The sequence below is a fragment of the Triticum aestivum genome, chromosome 6D, assembly GCF_018294505.1.
Source record: "Triticum aestivum cultivar Chinese Spring chromosome 6D, IWGSC CS RefSeq v2.1, whole genome shotgun sequence".
Taxonomy (NCBI): domain Eukaryota; kingdom Viridiplantae; phylum Streptophyta; class Magnoliopsida; order Poales; family Poaceae; genus Triticum; species Triticum aestivum.
In genome coordinates this window covers 490,267,213-490,283,547 of record NC_057811.1, presented here as the reverse complement: position 1 = coordinate 490,283,547, position 16,335 = coordinate 490,267,213, and the positions used below count along the sequence as shown (strand labels likewise).

Genomic DNA, 16,335 nt, shown 5'->3' with positions numbered 1-16,335 from the left:
GTCTGAGCACGCTTAACTTCTGAGTTCTATTCCCCCTTGTTTCCAAGTCTGCACTTATTGTTTTCCTGACAATAGTAAGCTGTCAATCCTATTAACCCTTAGGAGTTGAACTTGAGCATGAAGTCACACATTACACCGTTTGACTTTGAAATTATTATTCTTAAAACCAATAATTATTTAGTAACACTAATATTTCTTGAATAAGTAGTTTGACCATAGTTTGACCACAGTTTGACCAGATTTGACCAAAATTAAAAAAACTGAAACAATTATTTAGTAACACTAATATTCTTGAATAATTATTTAGTAACACTAATATTTCTTGAATAAGTAGTTTGACCACAGTTTGACCATATTTAACCAAAATTTAAAAATACTAAAATTTGAGCATAACTTTTTTTCCTTTTAGAATTTGAGGATTCTAAAAATTTGCAAAACAACCTATGGCCATCAAAATCGGATGCGGATTTTCGTGCTGAACATTTTGATATATTATACTTTTTTCGACATCGTATGCAAAAGATATAGTCGTTTTACTTTTTCATCGCACTTTTTTGCAAAACATGTCCAAATTTAAGTTTTTAAATTTTCCTAACTAGTAGATGTAGTAACATAACTACATCTCGAAGTATTTTAATTTTTGAAGTTTTTGTCATTTTCTTTTATTCTTTTCAAAACTGAAATGGCGATACACCGGGGGGGGGGGGGTAGAGTTTGAACCCCTTTAATCCGGGATGGTGTCCATCCAATCCTACCGTCGACTACATTTGCTAGCACCGTCCCAGCCAGAGTCACAACTAAGGTTAACCAAGTCAGAGTCACGTTCTATTAAAGTGGCAAAAAGAATTACTTTTTAACTAAAAATAATGTAAAACAACAATTAAAGGACTAAAACAATATATAAGCAAAGCAGTACTGTTTTAATTAAAATCCTAATTTAAATTATTCTAAAAATAACCAAATAAATCTTACTATGACAATAATCTGACATGTGACTAGGAGCAAACAGAATTAAATTAAAATCTATTTTTAAACTCAAATTATCCACAATCTAGGGTTTGAAGCAAATTTGAACAAATTCATATTTAAATCATTCAGATTTGAAAACTAATGGCACAAAAAGAAACTAGATTTTTTTTTGAATCTAATGCAAAAAGAATCACTCAAAAACATCAAATATCCTAAAAGATATAAGAAATTTAAAACAAAAAACAAATTTCAGAACCCCTTTAGTCCCGGTTTGAGACACGAACCGGGACTAAAGGGCATCGCACCCTTTAGTCCCGGTTGGTGTCTCAAAACGGGACTAAAGGTCTTTAGTCCCGGTTTGAGACACAAACCGAGACTAAAGGGCATCGCACCCTTTTGTCCCGGTTCGTCTTTTTAAACTGGGACTAAAGGTCCCATTTGAACCGGGACTAATGCCCTCCCGATGCCCTAGCCGCTCGAACCAGGACTAATGCTCACATTAGTCCCGGTTCGTAATGCAAACGGGACTAAAGGGTGCATTGAGCTTGGACCAAAGCCATGTTTTCTACTAGTGAATCAAAACGTAGCCTCTCCCAAACTCAACCCTTAATCAACGATAAAACTGATGACCCTCCACTGGTTTGATCAACACATAAGTGGATCATAAGTCCAAAATGTATGATATTTTTTATGGTTACTTTGAGACTACATAGTAGGCTTTGAGAAATTTTACCGCGCCAGCACACTACTTTTTGTCGGTTTTCCCAGGATACGTCTTTTGGAGAAAATGAAATACCATGGAAAAATCCTAGGAAATTATGGTGGAATCGTGTCAATAAATGTGATTATCACCAACCATAGAAAGAATAAAACATTTGGATGCATTTGGAGCTTGTGTGGCTCATCCAAAGCACAAGACGGCCAACCATACAAGCGTGCTCGTATTCATATGATCGGTCGTTGAAGCGGCACCGCCTCCCTGGTTGACTACTTCCATACTGCGTGATCGGATCGGAGAATAGATGCATTCGCAGACCAGAAACTCATCCAGAAGGACGAACCCTAGCCTCTGGAAGGCATCTGAAGGGGAATTGGCAAAGTGGAGATCGACATCTTCATCACCATGTGCAAGGGGACGCCGGCATCATCCACCTTCACCAAGCATCATCATCCACATCCATCTCCACCTCGTTGTAATGCCGAAACTCTGGTGGATCATTGTGTGTATTACTCATTCATATCATCCATGTTTGTCATCACCGCTTGCATGATGTATGTTGTTCCTATGTACGAATAAAGCCCTAGTTCCCGGAGATATGGATGAACCTTGGTATGTATAGGTGTTGAAATGATAATAAGGATATGAGATTTTCTGTTGAATGTTTAGTTTAATAAACTTCATGAATGTTGTGAAGAGGCCCCACTCAGCATTACCACAAGAAGGCCACGAGGTGTATCACTGTCGTTGTAAAGGTTAGGAAGTGAAGGTAATTCGAGGTGACAGTAAAAGCCTTCACCCTAGCTTTTACAATTGATAGGGGAATTACGGAGAACCCTTGCTAGCGAGGCCTCGTCCACGAGGAAACCCTTAATTAATAAGTTGTAACTTCCAGGGAGAAACTACAGTGGTGGCGTGCATGGCACGAAGTTTACCTAGAGTAGAATGTGTTCTGTACCCGGCTCCGCCAAGCAACGTATAGAGTGGCTCAAGTATCTAGTTAACACTATGTCGTACCATATGTCGTAATAGATACATACCAATGAAAATTTCAGACTCCATGAGAACACCTTGCTCCTCTGCCAGTCCACTTGTTACTCTAGTCCTACTGCACTCGTTTATTTCATTTTATGTTAGTTACTTCAAGTTCGCATATGCCTTCGCCTTCTTCTCCTTGTTGATGGTACATGTTTGGATCATTGCTGGCATCTCTCATGGCAAAGTCTGGTGACTTTCTGGTCATAGTAAAAATGACTCACTAGCTTCACGACGCAGGAAGGTGCTACTTCAATCTAGGTTCACGACACGACATTGGGGTGCAAGACGCTTCAGTCGGGCACTATCTACCACGGTAAGAGCATCTACAACCATGAAAACGTCTGGGTGCGTCCACTGACAGTGACCGGTTATGCCATAAAATAATCTCTTTGACAATCGGATACCTTAATTAAGAAACTTCAAATCCATACTATTACATGCAACGTAAAATCTAATATAAATGAAGCTCATCCGGCTTTGCCGCTCTCATGTCCGGTGGCTAACTACACCCTCGAAGTGTTGCTCCGGTCGTCGGCAAGATAGAGTCGGACATGGGATACACATCGACTCACGAGACTCAAGGCACTGCCTTCTCCCATGCCCCACTCTTTCTCGTCGGAGTCTAGAGCCTTCACAGTGCTGGTGGACGTGAGATCGATGATGGATCCATCGTGGGAGGAGCATGTGACGTCCACCACCACGCGGTTGCGACGCACGGAGTGGTGCACCATGCGGGGCGCCAGAGAATGCGACTCCGCCTCGTGAATGTCCACAGCCATGAAGGCTTCTGTCGCCTCTCGCTCCTGCTACCTCGCATAGCAGGCACGCCGCGCCATATCTGCGTCGAATGACGACCATGCGTTCATCTTTGCCTCGGCGCGCCAACAAAGCGGTTGCGCATCCACCACCGCGTTCGGACGCTAGACAGACCGCACCGCCTTCGGTGCGGCAGCGGTGATACACCTCGTGCCGGATCCATGCGCCATTTTGGCGGATATAATGGATTCCCGATAGAAGGAGTCCGGTGCTGTCGTCGAGCGGGCTCCTACCAGGGGGTGGAGCGCAAGGCGGATGGCCATCTCCTTCTCAGGGTCGCGTGGGACGAGTTCCGGATCAATGGTTCTGGAGGTGTGTAGAACTCGGATCCGCTGCCCACCATGTCGGAGAAGGTAGGAGATTGCCAAACGGGAGCGCAGGTGGCGGATTGGAGTGGAGTGGAGTAGTTAGTGAAGGAAATATGCCCTAGAGGCAATAATAAAGTTGTTATTTATATTTCCTTATATCATGATAAATGTTTATTATTCATGCTAGAATTGTATTCACCGGAAACTTAGTACATGTGTGAATACATAGACAAACAGAGTGTCACATGTATGCCTCTACTTGACTAGCTCGTTGGATCAAAGATGGTTATGTTTCCTAACCATAGACATGAGTTGTCATTTGATTAACGGGATCACATCATTAGAGAATGATGTGATTGACTTGACCCATTCTGTTAGCTTAGCATTTGATCGTTTAGTATATTGCTATTGCTTTCTTCATGACTTATACATGTTCCTATGACTATGAGATTATGCAACTCCCGAATACCGGAGGAACACTTTGTGTGCTACCAAACGTCACAACGTAACTGGGTGATTATAAAGGTGCTCTACAGGTGTCTCCGATGGTACTTGTTGAGTTGGCATAGATCGTGATTAGAATTTGTCACTCCGATTGTCGGAGAGGTATCTCTGGGCCCTCTCGGTAATGCACATCACTACAAGCCTTGCAAGCAATGTAACTAATGAGTTAGTTGCGGGATGATGCATTACAGAACGAGTAAAGAGACTTGCCGGTAACGAGATTGAACTAGGTATTGAGATACCGACGATCGAATCTCGGGCAAGTAACATACCGATGACAAAGGGAACAATGTATGTTGTTATGCGGTTTGACCGATAAAGATCTTCGTAGAATATGTAGGAACCAATATGAGCATCCAGGTTCCGCTATTGGTTATTGACCGGAGATGAGTCTCGGTCATGTCTACATAATTCTCGAACCCGTAGGGTCCGCACGCTTAACGTTAGGTGACGATCGGTATTATGAGTTTATGTGTTTTGATGTACCGAAGGTAGTTCGGAGTCCCGGATATGATCACGGACATGACGAGGAGTCTCAAAATGGTCGAGACATAAAGATCGATATATTGGACGACTATATTTGGACATCGGAATGGTTCCGGGTGAGATCGGGCATATACCGGAGTACCGGGAGGTTACCGGAACCCCCCGGGAGGTATATGGGCCTTATTGGGCCATAGTGGGAGAGAGGAGAAGGGAGCAAAGGAGCGAGGGAGCGCCCCCCCATGCCCAATCCGAATTGGGAAGGGGGCTGCCGCCCCCCCTTTCCTTCCTCCTTCCTCCCCCTTCCTTCCACTCCTGGTCCAACTAGGGGAAGGGGGGGGGGAATCCTACTCCCGATGGGAGTAGGACTCCCCATGGGGCGCGCCATAGGAGGGCCGGCCCTCCCCCTCCTCCACTCCTTTATATACGGGGGAGGGGGGCACCCCATAGACACACAAGTTGACCCTTGATCTCTTAGCCGTGTGCGGTGCCCCCCTCCACCATAATCCACCTCGATCGTATCGTTGTAGTGCTTAGGCGAAGCCCTGCGCCGGTAGCTTCATCATCACCGTCATCACGCCGTCGTGCTGACGAAGCTCTTCCCCGACACTCTACTGGATCGTGAGTTCGTGGGACGTCACCGAGCCGAACGTGTGTAGATCGCGGAGGTGCCGTACCTTCGGTGCTAGGATCGGTCGATCGTGAAGACGTACGACTACATCAACCGCGATTTCATAACGCTTCCACTTACGGTCTACAAGGGTACATAGACAACACTCTCCCCCTCGTTGCTATGCATCACCATGATCTTGCATGTGCGTAGGAATTTTTTTGAAATTACTACATTCCCCAACAGTGGCATCCGAGCCAGGTTTATGCGTAGATGTTATATGCACGAGTAGAACACAAGTGAGTTGTGGACGATAATAGTCATACTGCTTACCAGCATGTCATACTTTGATTCGGCGGTATTGTTGGATGAAGCGGCCCGGACCGACATTACGCGTACGCTTACGCGAGACTGATTCTACCGACGTGCTTCGCACACAGGTGGCTGGCAGGTGTCAGTTTCTTCAACTTTAGTTGAATCGAGTGTGGCTACGCCCGGTCCTTGTGAAGGTTAAAACAGCACATACTTGACGAAAAATCATTGTGGTTTTGATGCGTAGGTAAGAACGGTTCCTGCTCAGCCCGTAGCAGCCACGTAAAATTTGCAACAACAAAGTAGAGGACGTCTAACTTGTTTTTGCAGGGCATGTTGTGATGTGATATGGTCAAGACATGATGCTAAATTTTATTGTATGAGATGATCATGTTTTGTAACAGAGTTATCGGCAACTGGCAAGAGCCATATGGTTGTCACTTTATTGTATGAAATGCAATCGCCATGTAATTGCTTTACTTTATCACTAAGCAGTAGCGATAGTCGTAGAAGCAATAGTTGGCGAGACGACAACGATGCTACGATGGAGATCAAGGTGTCGCGCCGGTGACGATGGTGATCATGACGGTGCTTTGGAGATGGAGATCAAAGGCACAAGATGATGATGGCCATATCATATCACTTATATTGATTGCATGTGATGTTTATCCTTTATGCATCTTATTTTTCTTAGATCGACGGTAGCATTATAAGATGATCTCTCACTAAATTTCATGGTACAAGTGTTCTCCCTGAGTATGCACCGTTGCAAAAGTTCGTCGTGCCGAGACACCACGTGATGATCGGGTGTGATAAGCTCTACGTTCACATACAACGGGTGCAAGCCAGTTTTGCACATGCAGAATACTCAGGTTAAACTTGACGAGCCTAGCTTATGCAGATATGGCCTTGGAACACTGAGACCGAAAGGTCGAGCGTGAATTATATAGTAGATATGATCAACATAGTGATGTTCACCATTGAAAACTACTCCATCTCACGTGATGATCGGACATGGTTTAGTTGATATGGATCACATGATCACTTAGATCATTAGAGGGATGTCTACTAAGTGGGAGTTCTTAAGTAATTTGATTAATTGAACTTTAATTTATCATGAACATAGTACCTGATAGTATTTTGCATGTCTATGTTGTTGTAGATAGATGGCCCGTGCTGTTGTTCCATTGAATTTTATCGCGTTCCTAGAGAAAGCTAAGTTGAAAGATGATGGTAGCAACTACACGGACTGGGTCCATAACTTGAGGATTATCCTCATTGCTGCACAGAAGAATTAAGTCCTAGAAGCACCGCTAGGTGCCAAACCCGCTGCAGGAGCAACGCCAGATGTTATGAACGTCTGGCAGAGTAAAGCTGATGACTACTCGATAGTTCAGTGTGCCATGCTTTACGGCTTAGAACCGGGACTTCAACGACGTTTTGAACGTCATGGAGCATATGAGATGTTCCAGGAGTTGAAGTTAATATTTCGAGCAAATGCCCGGATTGAGAGATATAAAGTCTCCAATAAGTTCTACAGCTGCAAGATGGAGGAGAATAGTTCTGTCAGTGAGCATATACTCAAAATGTCTGGGTATAACAATCACTTGATTCAACTGGGATTTAATCTTCCGGATGATAGTGTCATTGACAGAATTCTTCAATCACTGCCACCAAGCTACAAGAGCTTCATGATGAACTATAACATGCAAGGGATGGATAAGACAATTCCCGAGCTCTTCGCAATTCTAAAGGCTACGGAGGTAGAAATCAAGAAGGAGCATCAAGTGTTGATGGTCAACAAGACCACCAGTTTCAAGAAAAAGGGTAAAGGGAAGAAGGGGAACTTCAAGAAGAACGGCAAGCAAGTTGCTGCTCAAGTGAAGCAGCCCAAGTCTGGACCTAAGCCTGAGACTGAGTGCTTCTACTGCAAAGGGATTGGTCACTGGAAGCGGAACTGCCCCAAGTATTTGGCGGATAAAAAGGATGGCAAGGTGAACAAAGGTATATGTGATATACATGTTATTGATGTGTACCTTACTAATGCTCGCAGTAGTGCCTGGGTATTTGATACTAGTTCTGTTGCTAATATTTGCAACTCAAAACAGGGACTACGGATTAAGCGAAGATTGGCTAGGGACGAGGTGACGATGCGCGTGGGAAATGGTTCCAAAGTCGATGTGATCGCGGTCGGCACGCTACCTCTACATCTACCTTCGGGATTAGTTTTAGACCTGAATAATTGTTATTTGGTGCCAGCGTTAAGCATGAACATTATATCTGGATCTTGTTTGATGCGAGACGGTTATTCATTTAAATCAGAGAATAATGGTTGTTCTATTTATATGAGTAATATCTTTTATGGTCATGCACCCTTGAAGAGTGGTCTATTCTTTTGAATCTCGATAGTAATGACACACATATTCATAATATTGAAGCCAAAAGATGCAGAATTGATAATGATAGTGCAACTTATTTGTGGTAGCACCGTTTGGGTCATATTGGTGTAAAGCGCATGAAGAAACTCCATTCCGATGGACTTTTGGAATCACTTGATTATGAATCACTTGGTACTTGCGAACCATGCCTCATGGGCAAGATGACTAAAACTCCGTTTTCCAGAACAATGGAGCGAGCAACAAATTTATTGGAAATCATACATATTGATGTCTGTGGTCAAATGAATGTTGAGGCTCGCGCCGGGTATCATTGTTTTCTCACCTTTACAGATGATTTGAGCATATATGGGTATATCTACTTAATGAAACATAAGTCTAAAACATTTGAAAAGTTCAAAGAATTTCAGAGTGAAGCGGAAAATCATCATAACAAGAAAATAAAGTTTCTACGATCTTATCGTGGAGGAGAATATTTGAGTTACGAGTTTGGTCTTCGTTTGAAACAATGCGGAATAGTTTCGCAACTCACGCCACCCGGAACACCACAGCGTAATGGTGTGTCTGAACGTCGTAATCGTACTTTACTAGATATGGTGCGATCTATGATGTCTCTAACTGATTTACCGCTATCGTTTTGGGGTTATGCTTTAGAGACGGCTGCATTCACGTTAAATAGGGCACCATCTAAATCCGTTGAGACGACACCTTATGAACTGTGGTTTGGCAAGAAACCAAAGTTGTCGTTTCTTAAAGTTTGGGGCTGCGATGCTTATGTGAAAAAGCTTCAACCTGATAAGCTCGAACCCAAATCGGAGAAATGTGTCTTCATAGGATACCCAAAGGAGACTGTTGGGTACACCTTCTATCACAGATCCGAGGGCAAGACATTCGTTGCTAAGAATGGATCCTTTCTAGAGAAGGAGTTTCTCTCGAACGAAGTGAGTGGGAGGAAAGTAGAACTTGATGAGGTAACTGTACCTGCTCCCTTATTGGAAAGTAGTTCATCACGGAAATCTGTTCCTGTGACTCCTACACCAATTAGTGAGGAAGCTAATGATGATGATCATGAAACTTCAGATCAAGTTACTACTGAACCTCGTAGGTCAACCAGAGTAAGATCCGCACCAGAGTGGTACGGTAATCCTGTTCTGGAGGTCATGTTACTTGACCATGACGAACCTACAGACTATGAGGAAGCGATGATGAGCCCAGATTCCGCGAAATGGCTTAAGGCCATGAAATCTGAGATGGGATCCATGTATGAGAACAAAGTGTGGACTTTGGTTGACTTGCCCGATGATCGGCAAGCCATCGAGAATAAATGGATCTTCAAGAAGAAGACTGACACTGACGGTAATGTTACTATCTACAAAGCTCGACTTGTTGCGAAAGGTTTTCGACAAGTTCAAGGAGTTGACTACGATGAGACTTTCTCAACCGTAGCGATGCTTATGTCCGTCCGAATCATGTTAGCAATTGCTGCATTTTATGATTATGAAATTTGGCAAATGGATGTAAAGACTACATTCCTGAATGGATTTCTGGAAGAAGAGTTGTATATGATGCAACCTGAAGGTTTTATCGATCCAAAGGATGCTAACAAAGTGTGCAAGCTCCAGCGATCCATTTATGGACTGGTGCAAGCATCTCGGAGTTGGAATAAACGTTTTGATAGTGTGATCAAAGCATATGGTTTTATACAGACTTTTGGGGAAGCCTGTATTTACAAGAAAGTGAGTGGGAGCTCTGTAGCATTTCTAATATTATATGTGGATGACATATTGTTGATTGGAAATGATATAGAATTTCTGGATAGCATAAAAAGATACTTAAATAAGAGTTTTTCAATGAAAGACCTCGGTGAAGCTGCTTATATATTGGGCATCAAGATCTATAGAGATAGATCAAGACGCTTAATTGGACTTTCACAAAGCACATACCTTGATAAAGTTTTGAAGAAGTTCAAAATGGATCAAGCAAAGAAAGGGTTCTTGCCTGTACTACAAGGTGTGAAGTTGAGTAAGACTCAATGCCCGACCACTGCAGAAGATAGAGAGAAAATGAAAAGTGTTCCCTATGCTTCAGCCATAGGCATTATCATGTATGCAATGTTGTGTACCAGACCTGATGTGTGCCTTGCTATTAGTTTAGCAGGGAGGTACCAAAGTAATCCAGGAGTGGATCACTGGATAGCGGTTAAGAACATCCTGAAGTACCTGAAAAGGACTAAGGATATGTTTCTCATTTATGGAGGTTACAAAGAGCTCGTCGTAAATGGTTACGTCGATGCAAGCTTTGACACTGATCCGGATGACTCTAAGTCACAAACCGGATATGTATTTATATTGAACGGTGGAGCTGTCAGTTGGAGCAGTTCTAAACAAAGCGTCGTGGCGGGATCTACATGTGAAGCGGAGTACATAGCTGCTTCGGAAGCAGCAAATGAAGGAGTCTAGATGAAGGAGTTCATATCCGATCTAGGTGTCATACCTAGTGCATGGGGTCCAATGAAAATCTTTTGTGACAATACTGGTGCAATTGCCTTGGCAAAGGAATCCAGATTTCACAAGAGAACCAAGCACATCAAGAGACGCTTCAATTCCATCCGTGATCAAGTCAAGGAGGGAGACATAGAGATTTGCAAGATACATACGGATCTGAATGTTGCAGACCCGTTGACTAAGCCTCTCTCACGAACAAAACATGATCGGCACCAAGACTCCACGGGTGTTAGAATCATTACTGTGTAATCTAGATTATTGAATCTAGTGCAAGTGGGAGACTGAAGGAAATAAGCCCTAGAGGCAATAATAAAGTTGTTATTTATATTTTCCTTATATCATGATAAATGTTTATTATTCATGCTAGAATTGTATTAACCGAAAACTTAGTACATGTGTGAATACATAGACAAACAGAGTGTCACTTGTATGCCTCTACCTGACTAGCTCGTTGAACCAAAGATGGTTATGTTTCCTAACCATAGACATGAGTTGTCATTTGATTAACGGGATCACATCATTAGAGAATGATGTAATTGACTTGACTCATTCCGTTAGCTTAGCATTTGATCGTTTAGTATATTGCTATTGCTTTCTTCATGACTTATACATGTTCCTATGACTATGAGATTATGCAACTCCCGAATACCGGAGGAACACTTTGTGTGCTACCAAACGTCACAACGTAACTGGGTGATTATAAAGGTGCTCTACAGGTGTCTCCGATGGTACTTGTTCAGTTGGCATAGATCGAGATTAGGATTTGTCACTCCGATTGTCGGAGAGGTATCTCTGGGCCCTCTCGGTAATGCAATCACTATAAGCTTTGCAAGCAATGTAACTAATGAGTTAGTTGCGGCATGATGCATTACGGAACGAGTAAAGAGACTTGCCGGTAACGAGATTGAACTAGGTATTGAGATACCGATGATCGAATCTCGAGCAAGTAACATACCGATGACAAGGGGAACAACGTATGTTGTTATGCGGTTTGACCGATAAAGATCTTCGTAGAATATGTAGGAACCAATATGAGCATCCAGGTTCCGCTATTGGTTATTGACCGGAGATGAGTCTCGGTCATGTCTACATAGTTCTCGAACCCGTAGGGTCCGCACGCTTAACGTTAGGTGACGATCGGTATTATGAGTTTATGTGTTTTGATGTACCGAAGGTAGTTCGGAGTCCCGGATATGATCACGGACATGACGAGGAGTCTCGAAATGGTCGAGACATGAAGATCGATATATTGGACGACTATATTTGGACATCGGAATGGTTCCGGGTGAGATCGGGCATATACCGAAGTACTGGGAGGTTACCGGAACCCCCCCCCCCGGGGGGGGGGGAGGTATATGGGCCTTATTGGGCCATAGTGGGACAGAGGAGAAGGGAGCAAAGTAGGGGACGCCCCCCAAGCCCAATCCGAATTGGGAAGGGGGCCGGCCCCCCTTTCCTTCCTCCTTCCTCCCCCTTCCTTCCACTCCTAGTCCAACTAGGGAAGGGGGGAATCCGACTCCCGGTGGGAGTAGGACTCCCCATGCAGCGCGCCATAGGAGGGCCGGCCCTCCCCCTCCTCCACTCCTTTATATACGGGGGAGGGGGCACCCCATAGACACACAAGTTGATCCTTGATCTCTTAGCCGTGTGCGGTGCCCCCTCCACCATAATCCACCTCGGTCATATCGTCATAGTGCTTAGGTGAAGCCCTGCGCCGGCAGCTTCATCATCATCGTCATCACGCCGTCGTGCTGACGAAGCTCTTCCCCGAAACTCTACTGGATAGTGAGTTCATGGGACGTCACCGAGCCGAACTTGTGCAGATCGCGGAGGTGCCGTACCTTCGGTGCTAGGATCGGTCGATCGTGAAGACGTACGACTAGATCAACTGCGTTGTCATAACGCTTCTGCTTACGGTCTACAAGGGTACGTAGACGACACTCTCCCCCTCGTTGCTATCCATCACCATGATCTTGCGTGTGCGTAGGAATTTTTTTGAAATTACTACGTTCCCCAACAGTTAGGGTTTGGTCCCGGAAGCGGATGGGGAAAAATATAAGTGGTGCCAGATAGGCCCGCGTGAGCGGGGTCCAATGTGGCTGATGTGCCCGCTCACCCCTGGGCCACCTCATATGCGCCCCATATTTCGGCTGGATATGAGGAGTGTCGGTCAATCGGGCGTTCGAGGCCGGTTTGAGGCACCCATCTGGGTTGGGTTCTTTTTTACCGCGCCGTCCGCCCGGGCGTATGAGGGGGTTTGAGCCGCCCGGCTGTATATGCTCTGAGCATACAAAATAAATTCCTACTATATTTGTTTTTCCCGGGGAGTTCCTACTATATAATTGAAGAATAAGCAATGTAAAGAATAAATATCAGAAATATTTTCTCAGTATAAATTATCAAATCCCAATTGGAATCTAAAAAAAGAAGAAGAAACATTACTTGGAACAAAACAAACATTTTACCTCACTTTGGTCCAACACGTTTCTCTATTGTTGGCAACCTCCTCTCTATGCCAAAGGTTGTCTATCCACATCCACCAGAGAGTGGAGTAGCAAGTGGGCAACTGGTGGCCCAGCCGCCCAGCAGCTAAACAAAACAGACAACTTTGGCATCATCCTCCTGCCCTGCCCCGCCCCCGATCTCTCCCCACCGCCGGCGACGACCGACGACCCCGACACCCATGGCGTCACGCACCACCTTCGCCGACGCGCTGGCGGCCGCGCGCCCGTACCTGCGGGGCGAGGAGGACCAGTGCGGCGACCCGGCCCTGCCCGCCCTCACCGCCGTGCTGCGCGCCGCGGGCGCCGGCGAGTGCTGGCACAAGCACGGCACCTTCCTCGCCCACCTGCTCGAGGTCTACCGGATCCTGCGCCTCTGGGGCGCGCCCGACGCCGTGGCCCGCTGCGGCCTCTACCACTCCGCCTACTCCAACTCCTACGTCAACCTCGCCATCTTCGAGCCCGACGTCGGCCGGGGCCGCGTCGCCGCCGTCGTCGGGGACGAGGCCGAGCGGCTCGTCCACCTCTTCTGCGTCGTCCCGCGCCAGCAGCTCGTGCACGACGACCTGCTCTTCCACTATGACGATGGTGAGCTCGTCGCCGACCTCGCCCGGTCCGAGGAGTCCCTCCGGGATGCCCGCCGCGGCGTGTTCGACGAGGATGAGCCCTGGCGCCGCAAGATCCAGCGCCTCCTCCCCGCCGACGGCATCACAGTCAAGCACATCAGGTGCGTGTGCCTCTGATTTTGACGACACCATCTGCTCTGTTGCTTGCCTGAAGGAACTCAGTGCTCATGTTCAGATAACTGAATTAGACACGTTGTGTAGTGTTTCTTGGAAAATACAGTATATTCTACTGACGGATGTATAGAGTTCACCAAGAAATCCAAGGTTTTGAGCGAGATGATAGATTAAAAATTGAGGATCAAGTACTCTTGTTTCATTGATCATTACAAGTTGTAAGCTTCAGGATTAGGCGTTCATGCAGTGTTTATCAAAATTCAGGATTAGGAAAATTTTGTACCTCACAACTTTGTTTCAGGCAAAGTATACAGTTAAAAACCTCACTCATGTTGCTGTGAGAGAAAAACTTAGTTATGTCAAATTTGCAAGATTATGTGGCATCTTGCCAAGATATGTTAAACTTGAAGTTTGTCTATTTAATCTGTTCTGCTGCAACATATGTATGTTGTGAAAATACTTTCAATTTGCAATTGATTTATGATTCACTAGTAAAAATATCTGTTCTGAACTTGGCAGCCGAGTGAAGCAAAAGGGAAATTGCTAAGCAAACTAGTAGCTAGTCTCTGCACCTAATCCAAACTGAATGAGAATTTGGAGTTCAGAAAAGATTGCTCTGCTTCTACTGCGCACCTGATGTAAATTGCTATCCTGCAGGACTGGTGAGGATGTGGCTCTCTCTAGGCGGGTGGCGGCGACATTCCTTATGATGACAATGGCAGACTTCAGTGACCAGCTCTTCGACTGGCAGGACCGCCTCTTCAACAACGCCAACGGCCGCCTTGAGTTCCGAGGCAACACTTGGACGTCACTGTGGCCTGGCACAGGCAAGCCCGGCCTTTGGACCACGTCCATCTCCCGCATGGGTGTGCTCTACAGCCTAATTGTTCACGAGGAGGAGATATACATAGCTCACCGGGCGCACACCACCGGCAAGGAAGGCGACGACTCTGCCACACGCGACGAGGACATCGCCCTGGTGATCCCTCCGGTGTTCGATGGCTGCACAAAGGTGCTGGACGCCGACGACCAGAAGGCAGCACGAGATCTCTACTGGGAGGCGGTGTGCAGCGATGAGGAGGCAACGGACCGATGCAAAGTGGAGGAGCTGCTCCGGCAGAGCGTCGCCAAGAACCCGTTCGTGGGGGAGCCACGGCTGGTGCTCACGCAGATGTGCCTGAACGCGGAGATGTACGAGGAGGCACAGGAGCAGGCGGAGGAAGGGCTGAAGCTGCTGCTGGAGTGGGGGAGCAGCTGGGACAAGAGGATGCCATGGGAGGGGTGGGTGTCCTGGGGCAGAGCCATGCTGACTAAGGCCAAGGAAAAGGATTGGCCCCATACCTCCTTCGGCATCCTCAGCCTAGGCCTTGTCAAGTAGCCGCTGTCCGTCCATGTTACGGTCCCGGCAACATATGATACGATTAGCACGAAAGGTATGAAATGATATCTCTGCAGTAATCAAATAAGTGACTTCACAGACACTATTGCACGACGATGGATCATCGTTTTCCCTGTGAAAAAAAGACACAATTCTGATTACCCTATAGATATTGTGTTCACGTCTGTACAGTAGTCTCAGGGAAGTTCTTTAGATGTTCTGAACATCAGTATTGTCCCTGCAATTTAAAGGGATCAAAACATCATTGTTGACTCTGTCTTATGGTCTTCGCGGCATAGGGTTAGCACGAAAGGTATGAAAAGATATACCCGCGTCAGTTGAATAAATGATATACCATTAAGATGGATTTGCCATTTTCCTTGTAAAAAGATGTGATTGTGATGATTGTATACACAGTGTATTGATGTCTATATGTAAGTCTTGATTTATTTAGTTTTTACATTATCAACACCCTACAGCTTATAAGAAGGCCAAAACATCATGGAGTGTATATTAACTCTACTGTATGAACACCATACCAAGGAGGACAGACAGATCTCCAACAACTTGATCTTTAGGATTTCTGACACATGAATGAATGCCATTCATGTACCAAAACATATGGCATACTAAATTATATGGACAGCATGAATACTTGCTGCATATTAACTGCGGAATTCTCTTCACTGATGGATGATATTTGCATGCTTTGTAGTGCTAGAATGTACTGTACCAGCATAGCAGCAATGCATCAGAGCACCCAATATCTTTCGATGGCAGTTCTTACAGAGACACTCACCACTGCAATTTAAGCATGCATCAACACTAAGGTCTAACTAATTTTTCCATGGCAAATCGTCGAGCTAATGATCAAGTGCCCTAGTATTTTCTGTCAGATGACGCAGTAGACCCTCAATCAAACAAACAAAAATCCTTACACCCATTGCCTGAGAACCTCAAGCGTCAGGCATGACTGACACGAAACTGACACTGAAAACTTGTAGCAGCAGCACAATCCTGAAGGCATTTCTTCACTGGTTTGCTCGCCACCACCTTTC

General features: G+C 45.4%; 1 protein-coding gene across 1 annotated transcript; it reads left to right on the top strand.

The window, feature by feature from the left end:
- The first annotated feature begins 13,201 nt into the window (after positions 1-13,201).
- Positions 13,202-15,730, top strand: LOC123146317 (uncharacterized). Its single transcript, XM_044565941.1, has 2 exons — positions 13,202-13,886; positions 14,557-15,730. Exons 1-2 carry the CDS (start codon positions 13,342-13,344, stop codon positions 15,275-15,277), a joined length of 1,266 nt encoding a protein of 421 aa, XP_044421876.1. The 5' UTR covers positions 13,202-13,341; the 3' UTR covers positions 15,278-15,730.
- The last annotated feature ends 605 nt before the right edge of the window (positions 15,731-16,335 follow it).